The 23,191-nt window shown below is 48.1% G+C and overlaps 10 protein-coding genes across 10 annotated transcripts; 2 read left to right on the plus strand and 8 right to left on the minus strand.

The window, feature by feature from the left end:
- Positions 1-386: 386 nt before the first annotated feature.
- On the minus strand, positions 387-1,683 carry FOIG_09860 (alcohol dehydrogenase; the record flags this gene model as incomplete). The annotated part of the gene is made up of 4 exons (XM_031210149.1): positions 387-410; positions 459-731; positions 782-1,065; positions 1,113-1,683. The coding sequence occupies 4 exons, from the start codon at positions 1,681-1,683 to the stop codon at positions 387-389; spliced, it is 1,152 nt and encodes a 383-aa protein (XP_031060400.1).
- Positions 1,684-2,036: 353 nt separating this feature from the next.
- On the minus strand, positions 2,037-3,353 carry FOIG_09861 (uncharacterized protein). The gene has a single exon (XM_031210150.1). It carries the CDS (start codon positions 3,279-3,281, stop codon positions 2,244-2,246), a length of 1,038 nt encoding a protein of 345 aa, XP_031060401.1. The 5' UTR covers positions 3,282-3,353; the 3' UTR covers positions 2,037-2,243.
- Positions 3,354-3,778: 425 nt separating this feature from the next.
- FOIG_09862 (uncharacterized protein) lies at positions 3,779-5,283 on the minus strand. Its single transcript, XM_031210151.1, has one exon. The coding sequence runs from the start codon at positions 5,238-5,240 to the stop codon at positions 3,792-3,794; it is 1,449 nt and encodes a 482-aa protein (XP_031060402.1). The 5' UTR covers positions 5,241-5,283; the 3' UTR covers positions 3,779-3,791.
- A 299-nt stretch (positions 5,284-5,582) lies between these two features.
- FOIG_09863 (uncharacterized protein) lies at positions 5,583-7,331 on the minus strand (the record flags this gene model as incomplete). Its single annotated transcript, XM_031210152.1, has 1 exon — positions 5,583-7,331. One exon carries the CDS (start codon positions 7,329-7,331, stop codon positions 5,583-5,585), a length of 1,749 nt encoding a protein of 582 aa, XP_031060403.1.
- Positions 7,332-7,834: 503 nt separating this feature from the next.
- On the minus strand, positions 7,835-8,569 carry FOIG_09864 (uncharacterized protein; the record flags this gene model as incomplete). The annotated part of the gene is made up of 2 exons (XM_031210153.1): positions 7,835-8,361; positions 8,431-8,569. 2 exons carry the CDS (start codon positions 8,567-8,569, stop codon positions 7,835-7,837), a joined length of 666 nt encoding a protein of 221 aa, XP_031060404.1.
- A 470-nt stretch (positions 8,570-9,039) lies between these two features.
- On the plus strand, positions 9,040-11,423 carry FOIG_09865 (uncharacterized protein). The gene is made up of 6 exons (XM_031210154.1): positions 9,040-9,786; positions 9,836-9,893; positions 9,948-10,424; positions 10,478-10,716; positions 10,767-10,832; positions 10,879-11,423. The coding sequence occupies exons 1-6, from the start codon at positions 9,097-9,099 to the stop codon at positions 11,350-11,352; spliced, it is 2,004 nt and encodes a 667-aa protein (XP_031060405.1). The 5' UTR covers positions 9,040-9,096; the 3' UTR covers positions 11,353-11,423.
- On the minus strand, positions 11,278-12,703 carry FOIG_09866 (uncharacterized protein). Its single transcript, XM_031210155.1, has one exon. The coding sequence runs from the start codon at positions 12,664-12,666 to the stop codon at positions 11,395-11,397; it is 1,272 nt and encodes a 423-aa protein (XP_031060406.1). The 5' UTR covers positions 12,667-12,703; the 3' UTR covers positions 11,278-11,394.
- Positions 12,704-13,951: 1,248 nt separating this feature from the next.
- On the minus strand, positions 13,952-14,308 carry FOIG_09867 (uncharacterized protein; the record flags this gene model as incomplete). The annotated part of the gene is made up of 1 exon (XM_031210156.1): positions 13,952-14,308. One exon carries the CDS (start codon positions 14,306-14,308, stop codon positions 13,952-13,954), a length of 357 nt encoding a protein of 118 aa, XP_031060407.1.
- A 2,218-nt stretch (positions 14,309-16,526) lies between these two features.
- Positions 16,527-17,829, minus strand: FOIG_09868 (uncharacterized protein; the record flags this gene model as incomplete). Its single annotated transcript, XM_031210157.1, has 2 exons — positions 16,527-17,419; positions 17,541-17,829. The coding sequence occupies 2 exons, from the start codon at positions 17,827-17,829 to the stop codon at positions 16,527-16,529; spliced, it is 1,182 nt and encodes a 393-aa protein (XP_031060408.1).
- Positions 17,830-18,832: 1,003 nt separating this feature from the next.
- FOIG_09869 (uncharacterized protein) lies at positions 18,833-20,315 on the plus strand (the record flags this gene model as incomplete). Its single annotated transcript, XM_031210158.1, has 2 exons — positions 18,833-20,206; positions 20,265-20,315. 2 exons carry the CDS (start codon positions 18,833-18,835, stop codon positions 20,313-20,315), a joined length of 1,425 nt encoding a protein of 474 aa, XP_031060409.1.
- Positions 20,316-23,191: the final 2,876 nt, after the last annotated feature.

A 23,191-nucleotide genomic window follows, 5' to 3' on the forward strand; every position in this document is an offset into this window, starting at 1 on the left:
AGTCAAGCCGCCGGAATGGGAAAAGTCGGATGTACAGAATCCGAAGAGTCTAAGCGAGATTAAGGGCTCTAATGACGAGCGACGGCAACCGTTACCGAAAATGTCTTTGTCGAGCCTGTTGGAAATACGTAAATTAGGCTTTGCCGGTCGGGCGTTAGCGCCTGTCAGGGGCGGCCGCCAGAGAACAAGACCCTGCATCAAAATTGACTGGTTTGTAAAACACCGAGTGGGATAGCTTCATCGGATTTCCGACCCTCTCAAAATGGTTATAGTAATCTAATGCATAAGCATTTTTCATGAGTCGTTCTCTTTTACTTTTTTACAGAAAATCCTATTCGGCTCCAGCTCATGACTACTTCAAGCTGCCACGTTCAAGGCTGTACCGTCTACCATGTTTTCGGTTGGTATGGCTGAATGGAGTTAGTTCTCTAGCCCATTTATCAATCATGAAGACTTACCAGGCGCTTGGGAGGAGCATCTATCCAAGCCGACATTTGGTACTGCTGATTATCTGCAGGCGTCCAGGAAAGATCATATTTGACTGGCTGCATATACTGTGTAAAGTTCATGGGGTATCCAGGATTGTAAGGAGATGCTTCGTGAATCTCGTCGATTTCCTCTTTCGTAAGCTTGATCTTCAAGGCTTCGGGCATAGCCTTGATATGCTCTACGGTATTGACTCCCACGATGGGCAATACGTATGTGGATTGGTGGAATAAGTATGCCAGTGCCTAACTGCATTAGATCCTTGCGTGATGTAGATGGTGAAGCCGAAACTCACAATAGCCTGTAGTGTTGTTCCCTTTCGGCCGGCGATTCTTTCCAAGGCCTCACTAGTCTTTAGCGCAACCTCTGAGATCTGAGGCCTCGGTGCATCTGGATCAGCTTCCCTTTCTTTTCGTTGCTGGGCTGTAAGCAGCGAACCAGTTCCCAATGACCCCCAAGACACAATCGCCATATCTTGGTCTTCGCACATGGGGATCACATCGCCTTCCATGTCGCGGAAGGCCGCATTCCAGTTGCCCTGATAGATGGAGAAGGGAGTCAAGCCATGCTGTTTCGCGTCTGTCCAGATCAGCACCATTGTTGATCGGCAGGGTGACGGGACTTACAGGCATTGGCTTTCACAACAATCCAAGATGGAGTATTGCTAATACCTAGGTAAAGAACTTTTCCCTGCATAACGAGAACATGGAGACCTCTCATCACCTCCTCAACTGGCGTCGCATAGTCCCACCAGTGAACATACAAAATGTCGATGTAGTCTGTCCTCAGCTTCTTCAAGCTGTCGCGCACCGAAATATGCATGCTCTTGGCAGAATTGCCGGTGAAGTTCGACTGCAAAGGTTCAGGCTTGTCGCCGAATGCACGATAACCCGCGGTGTACTTCGTCGCAATCACCATTTGGTCTCTAACGCCACGCTCTTCCATCCACTGGCCCATGAGTGTTTCTGACATCTGGTTGTTGTAGTTACTCGCGGTGTCGATGAAATTGCCGCCTAATTCGTAGAAGGCATCTAGGAGTCTGAATGGTTCCTCATTCTTGCCGGTGTAAAACTTCCATTCGTGGCCGATGCTTATGCCGCCAAGACAGATTGGCGATACCTTGACTCCAGCAGTCGGGGAGAGGATGCGATGGAAGCCAAGTGGGGTCTTGGGCTTCGGTGCAGTTGGGAAACCCATGGTATGTGAGAAGATCCGATGCGCAGGGTATAAGAAGATTGAAACAACGAAGAAGGGGGATTCCTCAAACACTCTGTATTAAAGAAGAGTTTATATCAGTTATCGTATTAAGTGAGTTCACTTTGTCGCGTCATAAACAGCATGACATTTACGCTAATGCAGCTTGCTTACGCGCTATTACAACTGTAACACCTTGCGCTAATGCAAGTTGCTGACGCTAAAATGGGGCTTCTAATTACTGAGTTACAGTGCTTCCATAGCCGGCTGGCCACTCCCGTCTGCCAAAGAGTCCCGATTTCGAATGGAGGATGGTAGTGATTTGTCTAAAAAGCGGAAAACTTCTGCATAGATATGGTAAATCAGGAAGCGATTATGGCGCTGAAGGACTAGGTTTTAGGCAAAAATATAAGTGTTTTTTATTTCTACTGGCGAAATAAACGTAATAACCGCAAGAGTTAAGGTTTTTGCATTGAGCATCGAACCTGAAGAAGTGAAAAGAAGCCACGAAAAATGAGTCGGCGCCACGAGTGAGAATACTAAATATTCAGTTAATTTAGTTCTTAAATGAGGTTCTCTTGGAAGAACTCGCTGAGCTTGGAGAAAGGAATGATCTCAGTTCGATCATAAAGATCAACATGGCCAGCTCCACGCACCCAGTAAAGCTCCTTAGGTTGACCAGCCTCACGATAAGCATTCTCGCTAAACTCCCTAGAGTGTGACTGATCGCCAGAAATAATGAGAAGAGGACGAGGTGAAATGGTTTCGATATCGTTGAAGGGGTAAAAGTTGAGGAAGTTGACATTGGTAACGAGCGAAGGTTGAGTAGTCTGGTTGCGCTGCCAGTCCTCAGGGGTAAACTCGCCCCGAACGGTGCGGTAAAAGTCGAAGAACTCACGAGAGACAGCATCAGTTTGGCTGGTGAGTTCATTTGGAGTGCCGCCGGTGTATCCAGTTGGTGCTCCGTCGACTTCAGCCCATCGCCGCTGTGACGCATTGGCGATGACTGCTCTGCGCTGCTCAACCGATACAGCTCGACGAAGCCCCTGGCGATTGACGGTGCCCATGTCATACATGGATACAGTAGCAATGGCCTGAATGCGATCGTCAATCTTGGCCGCATTGATGACAAAGCTGCCGCTGCCACAAATCCCAAGCGCGCCGATACGATCCCGATCAACAAAGTTATAAGTCCCCAGGTGATCGACCGCAGCCCTGTAAGCCTCGGTGTAAAAATCAGGCGACACGAGATTCTGCGGGCCGTCACTTCTGCCCCAGAAGGGGAGGTCGAGGGTCAGGGTGACGAAGCCCTGTTCGGCCAACTTGCTAGCGTACAGGTTGGCGGATTGTTCCTTGACTGCGCCCATGGGATGGCCGACAACGATGGCGGGGGAGTTGGTGTTGCGGCTAGCATTTCTGGAAGTGAAGAGATTGCCGACGATGGTAGTGTTGTAAACGGTGTTGAAGTGGATGGGCTGGATTGCGACGGATTCGCTGCGGTAGAAGTTATCGGCGCCGTAGGAGAGGTTCTGCGCGGAAGCTGGCATTACAGCTGCGAAGGCCATGACGCCTTGGGCAGCGTAGTTGAGGATGGACTTCATGGTGATGGTTTCAGTGCGTTTGCTAGACGATAGGTGTGGTGATGGATATCTCTATTTCAGGCGGAAGTTAATGGTTATATATACCACGTCTCCTGTATCTGCATGCTCCAATTTTTGAAGATCCGTCATAACAGTAGATGAACGAAATCAGGCCGCGTGCTTCACTATCGTAAACCTCGAGGCTTAGTTATGCCAAGATTTTCCAATCCATATGTTTTGCCGAGTGTCTGTCCGATGCATAGTCTTTGTCTCATGGCCTTCATGAGTAAAGCAGCTTGAGCAGGCAGAGAGAAGAACTGTGTTGCAGCCGGAAGCGGGTCCTAAAATGTCAGCAACCTGCATTAGCGCCGGACCTTAAACTCTTGGCGAGGGGACAGAAGCTTCCAAAACACGTCATTACGTGGCTTGACGTCAAACCTTAATCAAGTACTTTAAACAAACGCCCGAGGGCTTTGTAATGAGTGTTAGTAAATAATGTTACACATTGTTAAGTGTCTTTAACCTTCATGACTAAGCTCTACTCCCTGTCAACAGACCATCGCTCTGACCCGGCGTGTTCACCAGCGGAAAATACTCCAACCCACTATCCTGGCTCGGCATAGATGGCGGCACGGGATCATCTACCTGTCCAACACCAGAGCATCTCTCACACGGAGCCGAATCCCGATGCTTCTTACTGAGATAGAATTCAGCGGAAAGCTTGTAAAGTTGCCATACAGCTTGAAGCAGCACAAGATCAGCTACGATGATAGCAACAATGAGACTCCCCGCTGGCTTGAGCCGCGGGACCTGACAGATGTACGTCGTAGCGATGACAGAAGGCGTGATACCTAAGCGGCCCGTCGTTTTCTTTAATGCGCTGTAACTGTCGTTCGCAGGACCTGATCTCAGATTTGCCATGCGCGCTGTGGAGAAGTTGGCCGTGTAGCGCGTCAGCAACTTGGTGTCGGTGAGGATATTGGATTTGGGGGCTGCTTCCTGGCCGAGATCAACGAGTATTGTCGAATACGCCGCTTTTGCCAGCGAGTCTGCTTTTATCCATATGTTCGGATAAGTGTCGCTCTCATCTAGGACCTTTGCCGTTAAGGGAAGCGGTAAGCCGGGACAGCAGGCTACCTCGTTGATTCTGCTACCGTAGAAACGATAATCGAGGCTGAAAAAGCGCAAGTCTTCAATATTAGGGTTCGTATCATTGATCATGAAAGAAACAGTGCCCTTGTTGAGTTCTATTTTGTCATCGTCGTCTTTGTAAGCCCCCCGCTGGTCCTGGAGCATCAGCGTGACTTCTCCCCAGAATGTCGACATCAAGGATTCGCCCCACCAGAGGCTAGCTTGCGTTGTCTTGTTGCGACCAAGGAACCCGGTACCAAGAAACTTGCCGAGACTATCGAAGGATGTGGTATCAGGAACATAGTCGTAAGTCTGCGTCAAGTTGAAGAAGACTTCTCCGGCCGGGGTGTCGATCTTGCACGATATGTACGGCCGCAGCACAGCGCCCCATTCGCAAAAGCCAATCTGTTTTCCGGCCCTGTCTAATGAATCAAAGTCGATTTCCACAGAGTGGACAGAGCAGTCCTGCAGGATGTTTCCATGATATGTGAGAGCGGGCGAAATGACCCGCTGGCCATCATTTCCTCTCTCCCAGACGCTTGTCAACGTGTAGGTTAGAGCGGTATTGTTGGTGAAGAAATCGCTGTTTACTGGTAACGTGGCAGGCTGACATTTGGGTCGCACTTTGGTGGTCAGAAAAGATGGGTAGCGATGCAGCAAGCCACGCCTAGAAACAGTCGCATTTGGATCCAGTGAGTTCTGGACGATGAGTTCATAGCTACTCGAGGCAAAGTTCATCAAAGTGAAGAGCGCGATGAACATGATACCGCCTATGACAGCAACTGGGGTGAACCATCGAAAGGGAAAGGGTTGGGTAATGGGGTAACTGAAAAATGACTTGTGCTCCATGGTCGCTGGTAATTAAACCAAAAGGGCACGATCAAGCTTGAGGCATTGTTGTTTATGTACTGCAGACCAAAATCAGGCTGTGAGTAAGTCCTAGATAACGGCTTTTCCAGCTGTATCTTACAACCAATCAGCTGCTGGCATTTCAGACTTGTTTGGGGACCTTACATATTTCTATAAATATCGTTTCAGCTGGCGACTCTAAAATTATCGCACACGATAAATAGCTCTGTGCCATAACTCATATGCAATCGATCCGTCAAAAACATGACAGGGCGGCTCAGTGATATCAGCAGACTAATCCGAGCTCAGAAGACCTTATATGCAAAGTGAGTCTCCCATCTATTACCTTAAATGGAACCATTTATCAACTGCCCCTTCATCCTCCAAAGCCTCACCATTCATCAGGCCATTGACGAAAGACTCCCCCAAGAACAAATACTCTTCATCGCCAGCACCTCTCACTGGACGCAGAACAAAAGGAGTGTGGCCACCATACAAAACGCAAACGTGATCCCCTGGCCGCTTTGACTTCGGCCCAATACCAAGATATCCATCCTCCGTGATGAAGAACATGCGATCCTCTTTCACTGAATCATTGAAGCTGTTATCATTTCTGTGTGGTCTAATGCGTAGAAGTTTTATTAGCTCCAAAGCGGAGTCGATCTCATCTTCGTTGTCGTAGATTTCTACAAGCACAGCTCTTAGCGCCTGTTTGTGTTGTTCTTCGAGTATCGACTCCCATTCCAGCGGTGGGGGGCTTGCTTGCGCTAAAAGACGAAGAAGTTTGATAAGGAGTTTTATCTCGTTGTTCTTGTTGGGCATCAACATGAAGCGGGCGATAGCTAATGCCAAATACTCCCAGAAATCGGTCAACATTGATGTCGGAACCGAGCAAGCCGTCACAGAATTGAGGAGCCATGTTATCAAGTCCCCGTCGTTTTGGCAAGAAATTACCGGCTTGTGTTCATCCACCATCTTGAACACGTTGAGAATCCAAATCGTAGGTCCCCAACCCTGTAAATCCAGCAGCATTCTATCAGGGAGACTTGGGTCTACCTGCCGGAATCTCTGCTTGGCGCTCTCCCATAATTCTTGGATTAGTGTTTCGGGCATTACTATTACAGCAACATTATCCACGCTTACCCCTCGCAAGGACAGTGTATCGTGGCCATAAGAAGTAGCCACAATGGCTTTGGTGTCTTCTGATGCGTTTTGTGTTCTGGAGAAATAGATCGGCTCTTTGGCTACCTTCTGAAAATCCGGAACCCACAAAGGTACCTTCTCCGCGTCGAGGTCTTGAACCGTACTGTATTGAAGTATATCAAGCTTCTTAGTTACAGAAATCATCTTGACGGCAAAGTCGCGATAGACCTCGAGAACAGGCATGCTGTAATCGGCCACGATGTCGTACCCTGTTTGATCCGCAAGTCCGATAAGGGCATATATCGTATCGCGAGGATCTGTCGCCTCATAATCCATGAATCTGACGGCTAAGTGGTACCAGTCTTTCGCTACATGATTCCCAAAGAGAAGCATGGCAGCATTCTTAAACGCGAGAATTGCATCAGGCAACTTTAAGGCACTGTGCGCCAGTAGCCAGCCAGGAGTAGAGTGGTAAAGGATATGCCCCGGGATGGTGATCTCGCCCCAGAGGATCCGATAAGATTTAGCAACGGCGATCTCTTGTATGATCCAGACTCGGGAAAAATATGCAAGGCCCAGCATGTTGGAGAGAGCCATGTATGTCGGAGAGTTTTGTGGTGGTAGGCCGAGACTCTGTAGCTCTTCATCGTCAAGGGGTTCGTCGATTCTCATAGTTCGGGGCCAAGAACCTGCTGCCATGGTGGAAATCATGTCTACGACACGAGCAGACTCAGGTGAGTCTGTGACGCCCAACCAAGCATTGACGAGCTCAGCTTGGCTGTATATATCTCTCATGATACTGACTTGCTGAGATCGTTCCTGGAGATCATGTTGGTTGATGCAGATTTGGTCGATCCAGATGAGGCGACAGTCGCTGATTGCTCTCAAACAATGCAAAACTTCGTAAAGATTGTTGGTGACGAAGAAGTTGTGGCCATTGCATTGCATTGAATCGATTTACTGTTGGCCGTTAGTGCAGGTCCCCATACGTAGCTCAGGGCTTGATATGAAGGTGCGGTCGCAAGAGAATATGGCTTCAAAGTACAACTGATGGTGCTATGGGTCGGGCCATTTTCAATCTCCAGAAGCCGAAATGAGTGGTGATCGCGTAATACTTCGTAAGGAAAATTCCCGTTGATTGTCATGCTTTCCTTATCGCTAGGGTTGTCCTAGTTGTTTGTTGACTAGATGGGTTTTTGGCTGACAGGAATGGAAAAATAAACAGATCGGAGCAAATGGTAGACTGATAAGTCTAGGTGGCTCAACAGCTTCGTTGGTACCGGTGCTTGATTCGTTGAGGCAGCCTGAAAGGCGTTCTGAAGGAGGGGTTTACATTTACTCACTTTCACAAGTATTGACAGGCGTTGTACAAGGCATTATCATTCAAAAGTCCACATAATTGAGTCAAAATAACATTTCTAGTTGTTAGCTCTATTGTTTTTCTACACTTCCTATTGAGTTCCCCAATGGAGCTGATAGATCGAGCTTGACACCTTGTACTCGCGCAACGCATTGATAGCCCCGACAGCGGTCTCAGCCACGGCGAGAAGACCTTTGTTCCCGGGCTTTACGAACCCTTCTTCGGCAGCCTTATCCAACCAGCTAACAATGCCGTTCCAATAGCCATCAACATTGAGAAGCACGATGCCCCTGCTGTGAATCCCAAGCTGAATCCACGTCGTTGTCTCGAAGATCTCTTCCATGGTTCCAAATCCACCGCTAAGACCGATGAAACCGCTACCGGGACCACCTGCAAAGACTTCCTCTGCCATCAGCTTCTTTCGCGTGTGCATATCTTTGACAAGGGTGGTTCGACCAAAAACTGCTTCATCGGGCATGTTCTGGGCCTGGCGCGAACCGGCTCGTTCGTGCTTGACGAGGGCCTCGGGAATAATGCCATGAACAGATTGAGGCCCGTTGATCGAGACCAGAGTCTTGGCGATCTCTCCCATGAGGCCAACAGTCCCACCGCCGTAAACTGCCAAGTTTTAGTAAAAAGTGCTTAAGAAAGCCATTTGAGTAATCGACTGTTCCTAGTATCACTCACCAAGGTCGATATTATTTGCGGCCATCGCACGGGCGAGCGCCCGGGCAGCTTCCATATGAGCGGGACTGGCACCGGTGCCTGCTCCACAGTACACACATATCTTGGTGCGAGCTAGATGAGACATAGCGTCTTGAGCCATGGCTGTGGCGTTGCTGATGATGGAGATGATGTAGGGTAGTCCAGGCGTTCGCTGATAATTCGGTACGTCGCAGTTAATGGCGATGATGATATAAAAGAAGAAAGATTGTAATAAAGAATAGTCTAGAAACAAATTTGAGTTGGGAATAAGGAATGACGGTATTTATGAGGAAATCTGTTCAGTCAATATCTCACCATGTCCAAGAAAATCCCAATCGACTTGTGTGCCTCATCTCGGCCGAGTTTTGCACAGCAGGCCAATTTAAATCATCCAGGGCGTGAAACCAAACCTTTATCATTAAAACATAACCCAGAAACTTTTCAGTGACCTACTGGTCGACCAATTATGCAATCCTGACCGCAATGCTAAAATCCTTAACAGATTACATCTGATGTTGCTGCAGGTGGTGATAGCCGGGGCTTAGCCGGACAATGATGTAGACCAGATCCATTCACAAATCTCGGCCGTGTTGCAAATGTCTCACCCGCACAACTGTGCAAAACACGGCCGACCGGGAATAATTACACATGCCAAATCCGAGATCAGTCCGAAGCAGTCAGCGGTCTGTTCTCGCTTGCACTAATTGCTCTCGCCGCAAGATCAAGTGCTCCAAGACTATTCCCTGCACAGCATGCGTGCGCCAGAGTAATGCTGCACAATGTCAGCGAGAGCCCGTCGCTGTTGTTTCGAGGCGCTCGGTAGGGCGCTCCAAGGCCTCGACAGCACTGGATGACCCGCCACCTGTACCTGTCCCAGAAGCGGCCAGCGTCGCGACAGTGTCGTCAGCTTCGATCGAGGAGGTACCTACTACTGTTAACCCTGCAGCTGGAAGCACTGCTACAAGCATCAATGATTCCCTACCGCAGATTGATGAGCGAATGATTGAACACCTTTTGACTTCCCTATCCACGCCCGACACAAGGTTGACCAACGAAGCTGCTGCCATGCTGGAGTTTCTTACCCACGGTCGGCGCAATATTCTCAACCAATTTATTGGACGAGAGTCTATTTACACCTCCATGACGCAGCCTGTTCAAAAGTGGAATACATTCCTGCCTGTTGAGGATGCTCGCTCACTGCTGGCGATTCATGAGAAGCATTTGACTTGGATGCATAACACGGTACATATGCCAACGTTTCTGCGCGAGTTTGATGAGAATATTCTCAAGATTGCATGTGACAGTAATTGGATAGCTCTCTATTACGCTCTTCTCTCCGTAAGATGCGCGCCCTGCTGCTCAACTGGCAAATCTGACACTTCACAAGCAAACGCTCTACCATCTCGACAACGACTACCTGTCGTCTCTACCCCAGCCAATAACAGGTGAGCTGCCCGGAAATCTCTATTCTACAACTGACTGACGTTTCGCCATGCAAGTTGACAGTAAAGCGTCGCGTACTTTGTTTGACAAGAGCAGAGAGATGCTGCATAAAGCCGAGTTCATGGATAAGCATAAGCTGACCTCGGTTCAAACAATCTGCTTGCTGGTTCAGGTTGCTCATAACTTTGACAAGTCGGACTTAACTTGTGTTCTCGTATCCGCTGCTATTCGCATCGCTCAATGTCTGAACCTGCACCGATTGGGACACGATGATCATAATGTTGTCTGCCACAGTGATACCCATAGTGTCATTGACCGTGAGGTACGAAAAAGAGTTTGGTGGTTTCTCGTGCGGTACGACTGGCTGCAGATCTCGTTCCAGAATACTTGCCAGATCCATTATTCGCAGTTCAACACCCAAATGCCCGCTAATTGCCATGATGATGAAGAGCGCATGATTAAAGATGGCAGAGTTGATGTGCATCCGGCTGAGATCAGCACCATTACTACCTGGACGAATTGCCTTGCCCAAAGTAAGGCCAGTCACTTCGACCTAGCATGATAAAGGCTGACAGCAATCTCACAGTGTCTGTCGTTATGTGGAGACATCATGATCACATGTTACGGAAAGGAAGTACAGAGACTGATGATATTGATGGACGATATGATGAAGTCATCCGAGCCGATGAGGAGATCAAGAGCCTGTATCTCTCATGGTCTGGTACGCTACGAGATGTCAATACTACGCCAAGCGACAATCCAGCAAGCGATGGTCTGCCTACGGGCCTAATGCCAGCGATGCTTTTGATGAGTATCGCCCAGAAGGTCTGTGACAAGTAATGATCCATGATGTTTACAGCTGACGAGGATATTAGATCTTTACCGTTCATCGCCAATTCCAACTGTCGTGTTTCCGTGACAGGCGATACGCGTTTTCTCAGGTAACTGCCCTCGATCAACTCTGGTATAACCACTGATCCGCTGCAGCTGTCGTGTGTGACGATAGCGAAACGAAGCATCGAAGCATTCCAGCGATGGCCCGATTGTCTCGAGGCACGCATCTGCCGCAGAATGTGGACTACGCTGTCCTACATGATCAGCTGCTCAATCACTCTCCTTTTTGCTTTGCTTTTCAAGGCCCAGAATGCCCTCACGCATGACTGGGATAGGCTACGCGGTTATGTCGAGTTTGGGAAAGACATCCTTGGTAAAGAAGCACAGGCGAGCTCAATCGCCAGGAGAGGAGTTCAATTGCTCAGCGCGTTGATGGAGCTCGAGCGCACATCGGGGTTCTCATCGGACATTGAAGCGGATATTGGAGATACTATACGCCGCGTTGCGTTAGCTGATGATGACGTCGTTGAAGCGAATCCCGGTGAGGGGTACCAGATGGTCTTTCCGTATGGGCAAGATCTTTGGGAAAGCCTGATGAGGGATCCTACTGAAGGTGAACTGATATGATGTCTCAAGTGAACTGAATTTGAAATGATCATCATAAGTCTATTACTGCCGTGATATCCTGGCGCTGGTCTTCTCAAAGCTAAAGTTCCACGTAACCTTGCGAGTCCCCCCAACATCCGAGGATCCCATCCTTCCAACATGCTGCAGTACACTTGGCGTGATAGCGTACTTCTTTAGGTGACGACCATCGGCGAAATATTCTATGAGTGAGTCGCCAGCAATAGCATCGGACGCGGTGTTCAGGGCGGCGCCAAGCGTGTCAAGATGTTGCCTAGGGATCACTAGGCCCTGTGCGCAACACCCGTAATTTGGCATCTCATGAACGCCAGTTGGATACGGATTGACTGCGAGACGACCGGCGAGGAAGTATAAGAGGATGAAGGACGCTGTCCAGAATGTCAGATGTGGCAGGGCCCAGATGGTAGACTTTGGGTGAAAGGTCTGAGATCTCCGTCGTGTGTCTATAGCCACTACCAGGAGGTAGAGCGCCAAGACGATACAGTATACCGATATCGAATTGACGAGATAGGTCGGCCATTCCTCCGCGTTCCAGCCCATGTATGTTTCAGAATAGAACAGTCGCAGGTATAGCCAGTTCTTTGCGTCTTCGTCTCGTTCGAGTTTGGCCAAGGCAGTAGATAGTCGCCCTAGCCAGTTGTGCGCAGCAATGATATCGTCCTCTACCAAAGCAAAATACTCTGCTCTTTGTTCCCGACAAGCAGTCATCAATGTAGCGTAATCGCGGTGGACTCGGTCGTTTCGGGAGAGCTCATGGCTGTGATCCGACGCGACGCTGCGGTATCGATCGGAAGCATCGGTTGTCGAAGAGTTTCCGTACAGGAGGACTTCATCAACCAGGCGGTCTAGCCATCGTTTCCCAAAGGCGGGATGGGATGTTGGATCATCGTCTGCTAGTAGTACGACGATGTGTATCGCCTGTCTCTGCTCGAGACTGAGACCTTGGACAAGCGAGGCCACTGCTCTGGGTAGGAACTGCTCTCGTTCTCGCGTGACGCTCGGTATGCCGACGCAGATACGCTTCTCTGAGTCTCGTGGTATTGTATTGGCTATGTTGTTGAAAAGGGGGAGTTTCGCTAGCTCTTCTTCTGGGAAGTGTTCGGCAATGTCGAGTAGTTCATTGGCTTGGCGTTGGCGAATATCACTGTATCGCGTCTCGTAGGCTCGGCCCGAGTCATAAAAGAAGGAAGATGGATCCGAGAACGTGTAGAGTCTGCAGATCTGGAACAAAAAGACCCATAAACTAGCCAAGGAGGCGTACACGATCAGTAATCGTCGATTATGTCCTATCAGCATTGTAACCAAGAGTTAAGATAGCCAAAATGCTACACTGGTCAATTATTGCTTTGTGCATCCTCACAATATTCTTATTGAAAGCTTGAGACATTCTTAACTGCCGATTTGGTATGACCCATGCGTCTAGCGGCGGCCGCGCTGTGGACTTGTTGGTCACGATCGACCATTGAAGACCAATCTTCAGCCTTTTGACATGCCCGAACGATAAAATACGAGCTTTGTTAGGCCAGAATTCGTCACTGGTGTTTCAACATATCGTATGGTGTTGTGTGATGTGCATGGGTTGTGATCCTTTGGAGCTACTCGGTGGATTCACATGAAGACGAGGCTGAGATGGAGAAGTTCCTCCAAAAGGAGTAACGCTCTTTGTTCTGTATCTCAGGTGGTCTTTCAACAGCTTGTCGCTAGTCCACTAGATGCTCACATATCGACTTGACTAACTAGTCCATTTCTACTAGGCATTCGGGAATGTCATCCTTAACAAAGATCATTCGTCCCAAGTATTGTCCGAGCCCATTTAATCTCTCGTCCTGACCATTAGAGTGCTATTACTAATTGCTAGCCTCAAAAGATGAAGAATCAAGCTACAGAGCAAAGCCACAAACCACGTGGATTTGTTTCACACTACCTAAAAATATTCGAAGGATCCGGGTCTAAAACGCGGTATTTAGCTATACGATGTCTAGATGACGTTTGCTTCGGTGCCGTTGTGGCAGTGCAGCGGCCGCTTCTGACCGGTAGTTTGCGGGACGGACTTGCTGAGTAACCAGTTCGGCCCGGTATCACCAGCAAACTCGGGCCGAGTCAAAGGGACTGGTTCACGAGCATTATTCCCGTGAAACGGGAGGCGCAGTCAATATGGCTCATTCATGAGAATCGGCAGATTTAAGGCCATAAAAGAAGGCTGTTGAGAAACAACAGAGCGCGCAGATCTCAATATCGGGCCCCACTACGCATGCCCTTCAAGGCTGCCACGGTCATCGCGTTGACCTTCTTGGGGCGATTCTCAGTTTTGATGATAAAGTCAACAAAGCGTTTACTAGCTAGAAATAAGCATATTTATCACACATAAGCACACATGCTACTGCTTGATTCGTGGGCATGCTAGTAATGCTCTTGAGATTGAGTTTACGTCCAAGATTGGCACCATCGACGACATCGCGACAGCTAGGCCTCGAGACACGAACCTGATCCAGTCTACTATGAGATAAACCGATCCCCCAACGTTGGAAAATGAGAGCAGAATGACACCACTTTCCTCGTGAAGAATTTCTCAAACTGTCGATCACGAGGCTGTGTTCAAGCTCGTCCAGTCTCGTCGCTCCGAGAGGCGGCCGACCCGATTGCCAACAAGTTTCGATTCTTCTGGCCGTTTATTCCTCGCGATTTCCTTGAACCCGCTGCGCATGAGTACTATACTCAGGAACTCTTGTTGTGATTGCTCGAGATCAAACGCGGTTTCTGCTTCATACTTGTCGTCTATACTCTGGATACGGTACCTCAGTTCTCCTGTTCGAGTTCTGAATGGCTTGATCAGTCGGATTGTGACCGCTTGCAGAAGAACCCATCCGCGTGCTAACTGACCAAAGACGATATTTCCCTTGAGCTCGAAGTAAACATCAAGGCACTTCACTGAAGACATAGGTATAGGATACAAGTAGTCAAAGGACCGCTGGCGAGGAAAAATGACGGCGCCAAAAAGAGAGACCTAAGACCACGATGGTGCAATATAGCCCCCAGAAGCTCGCGCTGGCGCCCCCCTCACGACGCGCCAGCAGAGTACATAACCGATATCCTCCCACCACATCCCTGCGCAGTACTGACCACCTCGAGACCTGGTCACATTTGATGCTAGGCCGGATGATGCCAGAAGTCGATTTGAATCAAGGACAGTCTCCGTCTTCAGTAGTCGCGAACAATATCATACTACTTTTGGGCCTTTTTGTAAGACTTTAGAGGGCTCGGTAAGCTGGGTGACTGTGTACCAGTATATTCGACGATTGGTCGTCTTGGATTCAAGCTCTTCATACCTCATTTGCTGACATGTCCAAGTGGTCCGGTAGTTGCTGAACCGCAGCATTCGCTTCGAAAGATACTGCTCTTGCAAAGTCCGACCTCGTGTGCCCAGAGGCGCAAGTTGCGGCGTTATATACCGGTCACCCTGAGGGCGCAAATACACATGCGTACTTTTCCCAGCTGAAGAAACACTTGAAGCTCCCAAAGGGAAAGCTTTCTTTGCGTCAAAAACCCTCTCGATTGTCCGAGGCGGTGGTTGCTCTGACGGTCAAACATGCACCGTGGTATACATCAGCCATCAGTGATGCTTCCCTATCCCAGTCTGTACGAGCCACCTCGGATAATGCAGAGAGAGTCGATCAATAAATAGCGTACCCTGAACTTTCGAGTAACCTCGATAGTATCTCGACATATCTTTGGAATATCTGGAGTTAAAAGAAACCCCTTTCTTCATCTATCCCATTGTAGTCTGAGTGGTTACGAAGGCGTTGGACTGCCCCAGCAGTGACTAAGAGCGACATATTCGACCTTCTCGCGTGGTTCCATCAACTTCACAACGTCCGTGTCTTTGATGCCTACATCAAGAAATCTCGTTGATAAGAACTCGGTGTCTTGTTGCTGACATGTTCCATGGTTATCGATGCATTCCTTGATCCATGCTGTTATGCGAGCTATAGCAATGGATCCCAAAGTATCTGGGAATACAGCAACTTGGGGATCTCTGATGCTATTCGAGGGATCTAGAAGGACGTCACTCAGCGTCTAGGTTTATATTCCAAAGCCCTATTGTTTTTACCTGGAAGGGTAGTAACGTCTAATGAGTTCGGACTGCAGCTGAAGAAACATCAGCCCTCGCAAGGCTCTTGCCCCTTTGCCATGTCCTGTACAAGTCTCTGACTAGAGAAAATAGACAAAAACATTCCTCTGCCGTATCTGCAGCTCCAATTTCTTCCAATCTTTTGTCAAAGTCTTTAACTCATATTCTGCGTAGATAGAGGCTGAGGAACTCTGGGCAGAGCTTGTCGTGAGAAGATTGCAGAAGTAGCACAGTGGCATATCCATGTTGGGCATTTTTCAAGGAACACATAAGGTAGATAAAGTATTATGCTGGTGTGGTTGACAATTTTGGAGCTTCTGGTTGTATCATGGATGATTTGATGTTTTGTTTTGGGTACCCATTGGTGCCACGACATCTTCGGACCCACTTCTAGATACTTCGTACCTTTACGTGTGAAGTTGATGACTTTGAGCTTTATATTACAATCTGCGCTGAAGCAAACTGAAGAAAAGTCATATTCGGAGAGGCTTATGATATGAGTCACGATTGGACTCCATCCGCCTCTCTAACCCTTGAGCGTGTAAACGAATTTACGATCTGTATCCTTTCAAAACCCGTTTGGGCATGCCAGTCCGTAAAAGATTCATCGAAAATTTGGAGAGACTGGGCCTTTATTAGTCTCACAAGTGAATACGTTTCTGTTCGATGCGTAGTGGGGAGCAATATTGTTGTCGAAACAGGTGATCGACAGGAGAAAATACTGTCAATTGAGTAACAACCGTGTAAAGAGCAATCTCATTTGCAATAACTCTCTTTAAGCCAGAAAATTTCCAAAGCCAGAACATACTAAGCAAGAAAAAGCGAACATAGGTATGGAGGAAAGCTCCGAACAGCATCCTGGAAATAAGTGTATATATGCTCCAGGTAGGCGCTGTCAAAAGTGCAACTAAATCATTAGTGTCCAAATATCGAAGGAAAATTAAGGAAATAACCGAGATATAAATACATAGCCAATGGTGAAATGAAGGAAAAGAAGACTAATTCTGACAACAGAAGGTTGAACAAGTCACATCGAAAGCCGAGCAGGCTTTGGAGCACCCTGAACAAGCAACGACACTTTGGTAAGAACAGTACTAGCCAATTCGGCCAGCTTGTCCTTGATCCAAACAAGAACTTCCCAGATCTTATCCCAAATCTGCCAAAGCTTTTCTCGAAGGAGATCCCAAACGCGATCCCAGGGAATAAAGTAAACCATACCATAAGCGGCGACTGCTGAGCCAGTTCCAGCAGCACCAACCGCTCCGAAACCACCTACTGTAGCATACCCGGCGGCCAGATAGAGTCCGTAAGGGCCTTTTACCATGACCCCCCCAGCACTCATCCAGAAGCCGCTGGCCATGCCAGCTGCACCCGCGCCAGCTGCCATAACTGTGGCTAGAAGGCCCTTCCACTTCTGGAACCAAGTTTCTGTGCCATCAGCGCAGCTATTAGATGGGTCTCTAGCGTTCTCACTGACTTCTGTGTCCCTCAGCTCTTGGAATTTCTGCATGACGTTGTATTTCTCATCATGCGAAAGATCGCCAGCTTCTCTGGGCTGCTGAAGAAGGCGAATGGCTTCCTGTGAACAGTCACTGATGTCAAAGTTGCAGCCCTCAAGGTGGGTCAACTCCTTGTTACTCTGCTGGAGATGATAAGGGCGGGCGTCCCATGCGTAGGTTTTGAAACCACAGTAAGTTGAGGAGCTTCCGATCCGAAGTGCATCTGGCCGCCCGCCAGCTCCGCAAGGCCTGATGAAGACTTGGTCGACAAAACCTTCGATGTTGTATGTCAACTGAGCGACCGTAGAGCTCACAAGGAGATGTAAAGTCTTGAAGGCTTTCTTGGAGGCGATGCTGTTAGTCATAGCGCTTCCGAGATGCTCTTGGAGTTGATCTTGGGTAGTGACTATGACGGACGATCCTTGAGTCCAGTCAGAAACATCGTTCATTATATCATAGTTGTGGCCAAGCTATCGTTCCGGGTGGGATAAAGACAGAGTCGCAGATGTTGGTACCAGGACAAATATCATAAAACGACTTACGAATCTTTTTCTTCTTAACCTTATCATCAATAAGCTTTTTCATAGCCTTTCGCTGCTCTGGTGCTACAAGAGCAAGGACGAGTGCGCTAGGATTCCCTTCTGTGGACTTGACATCTTGCCACAAAAAGGCATTCTCTTGGTGGTAGATGTCTTGTTCAGAAGCCTTGACAACGCTGTTGCTAGGCTTGCTTGTGGCCTTAGAGGAGCGCTTGTGAGACGAGGATGAAGACGAGGAGGATTTTCCGTGCTTTCCTCGATGGGTAGAGGAGCGGGAGGAGCTGGAGGGCATTGTGTAGGGGAAGGTCGGCTGCTAAGCAACGATTGATGAGGAGCTCTTGTAAAGGTTGGAAGAAGAAGAAAGAGGTTCAAGTTGGAAAGGTGGCAGACCTCGAATTTATAGAAGATTTGTTCAACTCGTGTACCTCTCTGGTGTCGAGCGTCAGATTTTGACCTTGTAATCATTATGCATATGCTTTCTCTCTTGTTATTGGGTTTGAGCGGTTGATATCAACAGCCTCTCGCACATGCAACAATTGAGTAATAGAGGCATTATTGAATAAGTGACGGCTGATGTTAATCTTAGCAGTGTTTACTCCCCACAAGCCTTAACAGAGTTACTTGACTATCCCTGAGCATCGCTGAAACAGTGCTGCCAATAAGACGTGCCAACATCAAATCGATCAGCCAATCAACCAAGGTCGTCTCCACTGACCACTTAGTGAACTCCAATGATGTTTCTGGATCAGGCACCCTTATTTCCTGTAGAGGTTGGTCAGCTGGTCAAGTCATGCATTATCTCCGCTCCTGTGCGACAACCTTGCTTATGGCTGTTGTCCGTACATCAAGGCGATATTCCCCAACTTCCCGTCGAAGGCTGCCGTCTCTCATGTTGACTCTACTTGATTTCGAGTCATCCTATTGAGGAAAGTCAAAGCCTTCAGTACAAATCGCTGAGGAACAGCCATACAAGCTAAATACAACCCAAAATGGCACAGAATCGCCCAGGAGTATCAGTATATTCCCGACAGCAATGGCAGGCTATACACCCAATCTTTCGCAACATATACATGGATCGGGGTTATAGCTTGGAGAAGACGTTGATGGTACTGGAGTTGATCAACAATTTTAAAGCAACGTAAGTGGCTTTTCAAATGCAAGTAGTTGAGAAAGGATGAATTGTGACATTACTTTGCAGCAAAGACGCATTCCAATGCCAGATAAAGAGAAATTGGCGGGATTGTGCAAAGAACAACGGAGTAGCCCGCGGAAATCGAACAAGAGCAAAACGTGTCATGGCATTGTTTCCTAACTTGCCAGACTATATAGCTGGCTTAGCTGTTGGTGCGGTTCCTCGTTCACTGTCCTTTCAACGCTTCGAAACCCATTTTCAGGTGTTTCTGTCACTAGACAAGTACACAAAAGGCTTCTTTGACACCCCGCCGTCACAAGTAGCGCAACAAGACAATAATAATGCACAAGATGAAATCAATGAAGAAAAAGAAAAAGAACAGAAGCCAGCTATTGGTGGCAGATGGTACCGTGCTTTGAGCCTTTGCCAAGAGATCTCAATACTGCCTCAAAAGAAAAGGGATTTCATTGTTTTGAGCAACCGCGCAAGAGGCAAAGTTAGTAAAAAGGTTTTCAAGCAGGAGGGCATAAAGGAAATGAAGGACATCATCACCAGGATCCTCAACGAGAAGGTCTTTACACGGCTAGGAGTCAATGAGAAAGAGTCTACCCCCAAGGACTTACCTGCACTATGGAGTGTTTGTCGTGTCTTACGTGGGCTTTCATCTCAGCTCGGCTATCCCGAAGACTCTCAGGCTTTGTTGATGAAACTCTTTCTTGACGAATTACGGGAGTCGTTCACTCAGATAACCCAAGGTTCCAACACCGAGATGGGCCGCGTACTGGAACTTGTCCGGGACATCCCGCTAGCGGATCTCAAAGATATTGCCGCTATAAGCTGCCTCTGTTCGGCTAGAGCGCTATCAAGCAGGCTTGAGGCTCATGATCCGGTTGTCTTAGAAGCCTGGGCAGACTACTACCAATACCATGACAGGAGCAAATTGAAGAAAGACGTGTTCCTTGCTCACTACAAGAGAGCTTATGAAGAAGCAAAAGCTCAGCGCCAGACTGCGGAAGATAGGCTATACGATGAAAGAACACTCCTTATCCTCATCCACTACAGCTATGCCGCTCACTACATTTGTCACGAAAAGACTTTAGCAGACCAGCTTTCGTCAGAACTCTGGGATCAGACTGGTGCTTTGCTCGCTGAGAAAGATCCACCAGAATTCTGGTCAGTTAAAGTCCAAGGAATGGCTGAGGCAGCCAAGATACAAGCTTTGCTTTGCTATGAAACGCATGAGGATAACCACAAAAGCTACGAGGGTCTCCGGAAAAACATACACAAGTACAATCTCGCCAACACACATGCCCAACACCAGTATCACGATGAGGTTCTCCAAGAAAGTCAAAAGCGGCATGGGGTAGTCCGCTTGCCCCCATATGACCTGGAGGCCCAATTTGCATTTGGAATACAACAAATAGTTCAAGGGCTGATCTTGAGTCCTGACTTAGGCTTTCAACTCTTGGCAGCAGAACTGTGCAACCTCTTCAAGACGTTGATAGACACCGAAACTTTGACAACGGAAATATTGAGAGTAGCCGCAACGAAGCTAGACGCTAGCAATGACCAGGACTGTCAACTGCTGGCAGCAGGACTTTACGGACAGCTGGACTCCGTCTTATCTGCCTGTCGCAAAGATTTAAATAGTATTATTAGGTCTGTCGAGGTCCTATTTAGGAAAGCAGTAGATTCACCGCTCACGGAGATGGGAGAGTCTAACCTAAAAAGGTACTTGGAGATGAAAAGGCAACATAAAAGAGTCCAAGGGAAAGAATGCCGCCATAGAGCAAGAAGACTGAGACAATTGGTTGTTGATTTTGAGAACTTGGTCGAGATTTGAGAGTTTATTTTCTGAGGCGGCTTCCTGATGTATAGGAAACGTCAGTTTATTTCTACGCTCCATGATGTAACAAAGCATTGGCCATAGTGTTATACTTGTGATTACAAATCTAGTTTCAACCTTCCAGCTCATGTCGTTGTGTGTGTCCGGTAACTCAGCAGCACCCTGACTACTTTCCAACTCTTGCAACCTATTATGCTTCAGACTCTCGGCCGAAAGCTCAGCTTTGCCCCATTGCTTCATGGCTCCTCCGTCGCTGTTTTCTGGAAGATATTTACTGGCCTTTCTCTTCCGATGAGGCGTCCATAGCCAAACAACGACAAGAGCCACTAGAGCAACAACTCCGCCGACTACACCACCTGTGATAGCTCCATCATCGGCCTCGAAGGCGTACAAGTGGTGGTCTCCAGCTGCTGAGGTATTCTTGTAGGATCCTTAACCGCCCCACGAGTAGACCATTGATCGTTCCTTATCAACCCAAAGAGCCGGTTGTTTCAGATATGGCAATGGAACTTTCTCACTCTTAATGAAAGAGATTGTATTGTTTGTACAGGATCCATCTAGCGGTATTGGAAGGGTAAGGCTGACTGGGTAGTATTAGTATTGCCCGACAACAGTTGTTGGCGCTGATCTACCAGCTGTTGGCCGAGAGTCATCCAGTTCGGAACTAACCTCTCCGCCCTCGATATAAACGTAGTCCCCAAGGACTGCAACTCGATGTTCAGGAGGTTAGTCGCATTCTCAAAGCCCTTTTCCAATACGTTTCATACCTGAAGATGGCGATCAGCGTATGAAGTCATCGTTAGCTGGTAAATGTGCTGGCCCCTTGGAGCTCTATCGCGTTTCAAGTTCAGCCGCACAGCAAAGGGAAGTGAGGTAAGAGACAACGGTCAGTCTGCCAGTAGGCCACCTCATTGTGATCAGATGCGTAAGGCTGAATCGTCACTCTGTCAAGACATACGTGCAAGTCTCCAACTGAGTTGTAAGGATGAAGTTTATGACAGAATCATAGGCGGAATCAAAAGCCAGTCAGTGTTTTGAAGTGGGCTACTGGATGCCTCGTAGCCGGAAGGGAAATTAAAGGATGATCTTTGGGGGCCGTTTTTGACGCCAGGTTTTTGTTGGACAAACTTGGATCATTTTGCAAAACACTACCTACCACGTCATAGTTCACATGCGGGGTGAATACTTTCATCACAGAACGATAGATAACGATAATGGAGTTTAACTCTTAAAAGGAATTCCTTCGTATCCCGTTCACAGTTTTTGTAGTTTCGTAAACCGGAGGCGACCCCGGATTATTTCTCTACTCGTATATTTGACTCGACTAGGCTCGACGGTGCGTATCCGAGCATAAGCGCCGGTTTGAAGTTTCAATCCTGTTGAGCTGGCCAATCTGCACACTGCCTTGCTGCATGGCAAGCACTGAGGTCTTGGCTCTGAACAAAACACAGCAATACATTTAAAATCTTCAACTAAGTATGTTCTCTCCCGTTCACATGACATCATGAACAGAACATAGAGTAACATCCTGTCAAATCTTGCTGCATGCCTCTCGAAACCTCCAATAAACGGTAGTGAGTTGATCAAGTCCCAGAGACATCAAACCTGTAGCAACCCATGCATTTTCCCCGGGTATAAGATTTTCTTCCCGTCCTGACCCTACCATCACGTCAAATACAGAAATCCCCTCCGCAGCCTAGAAGAATGTTGTCCATTCGACGATTCAATGCGCTTTCCGGTAACCATTCCCCATGGATCATGGTGTAGGAGCAACCAGAGCCGTTTGAGCACAAGCAGCAGAACAGACTCCAAATGCACTATTGCAAGCTGCAATCGTCGCTGGGGCCGTGGCTCCAGCAGTGGCTCCCCATGTAGCGCCGCCTGCAGCGTAGCAAGCCATCACGACGGAGGCGCATCCTGCTTGACAGACGCCGTATGCGATCGGGCCTGCGCGTGCGGTCGTTGAGAAGCCAGCGATGGTTGCGAGAAAGCTTATCGCCTTCATGTCAATGTTGGGTTTCTTAAGAGGTGCTATGTGACTATTGATGCTGTTGAAGTAGATGGTGACGAGGAATGTATAGGTTGAGCTATCGATTAATAGTGGAGAAGACCATCCAAGTCAGTCTGTCAAACCAGAAGGCTGATAGATTGCTTTTATTGGGGCAGATAGGATGGCCTAGAAGCTGTCAAGGAAATGAGAAACCGTCTTTCAAGGCCCCTTATTTATGCGTGGAATCGAGGGGTTACGACAACTGTCGGCCTCCCGCATCAAGCTACGTCATGGAGCATCTCAGCTGAGGCCGCAAGAATTAAAGAGTTACTACTTAACAAAGGAAATATTTTCTACTGTTTGAGTCCAAGTGAGATTTTGGCCCTAAAAGTTTGTAGCTGATCGCGTGGATTTCAGATGATGGTGATCATGAGTGGAGCATCTCACATAGAAGCACTATCCGTAGCGTCGCATATGTCCAATGCTTAAATTGCGAGAGATTTGGAAGTATCCTAGTCGCCTTTCGGGACTCCCTATCAAGAGATTATTCGGTGCGAAGTACATTAAACCGTGACTCGTCGTCCTGTGCACTGAGATTACTGTGAAGACACTGACTGAGCTAAAGCGAGAAAAGCAAGAAAGCCTAGCCTAATTTTGACTATTTTCCCCATTCATGCGACTTTCAG

The sequence above is a fragment of the Fusarium odoratissimum genome, assembly GCF_000260195.1.
Source record: "Fusarium odoratissimum NRRL 54006 unplaced genomic scaffold supercont1.16, whole genome shotgun sequence".
NCBI lineage: Eukaryota > Fungi > Ascomycota > Sordariomycetes > Hypocreales > Nectriaceae > Fusarium > Fusarium odoratissimum.

Excerpts from the sequence above, each read along its gene's own strand:
- FOIG_09861 (XM_031210150.1), bottom strand. The coding sequence starts at position 3,281 with ATGAAGTCCATCCTCAACTACGCTGCCCAAGGCGTCATGGCCTTCGCA.
- FOIG_09862 (XM_031210151.1), bottom strand. The coding sequence starts at position 5,240 with ATGGAGCACAAGTCATTTTTCAGTTACCCCATTACCCAACCCTTTCCC.
- FOIG_09865 (XM_031210154.1), top strand. The coding sequence starts at position 9,097 with ATGCCAAATCCGAGATCAGTCCGAAGCAGTCAGCGGTCTGTTCTCGCT. Across the intron at positions 9,787-9,835 it reads TCTATTACGCTCTTCTCTCC|CAAACGCTCTACCATCTCGA; the intron begins GTAAGATGCGCG and ends ACACTTCACAAG. Across the intron at positions 9,894-9,947 it reads TCTACCCCAGCCAATAACAG|TTGACAGTAAAGCGTCGCGT; the intron begins GTGAGCTGCCCG and ends TCGCCATGCAAG.
- FOIG_09866 (XM_031210155.1), bottom strand. The coding sequence starts at position 12,666 with ATGCTGATAGGACATAATCGACGATTACTGATCGTGTACGCCTCCTTG.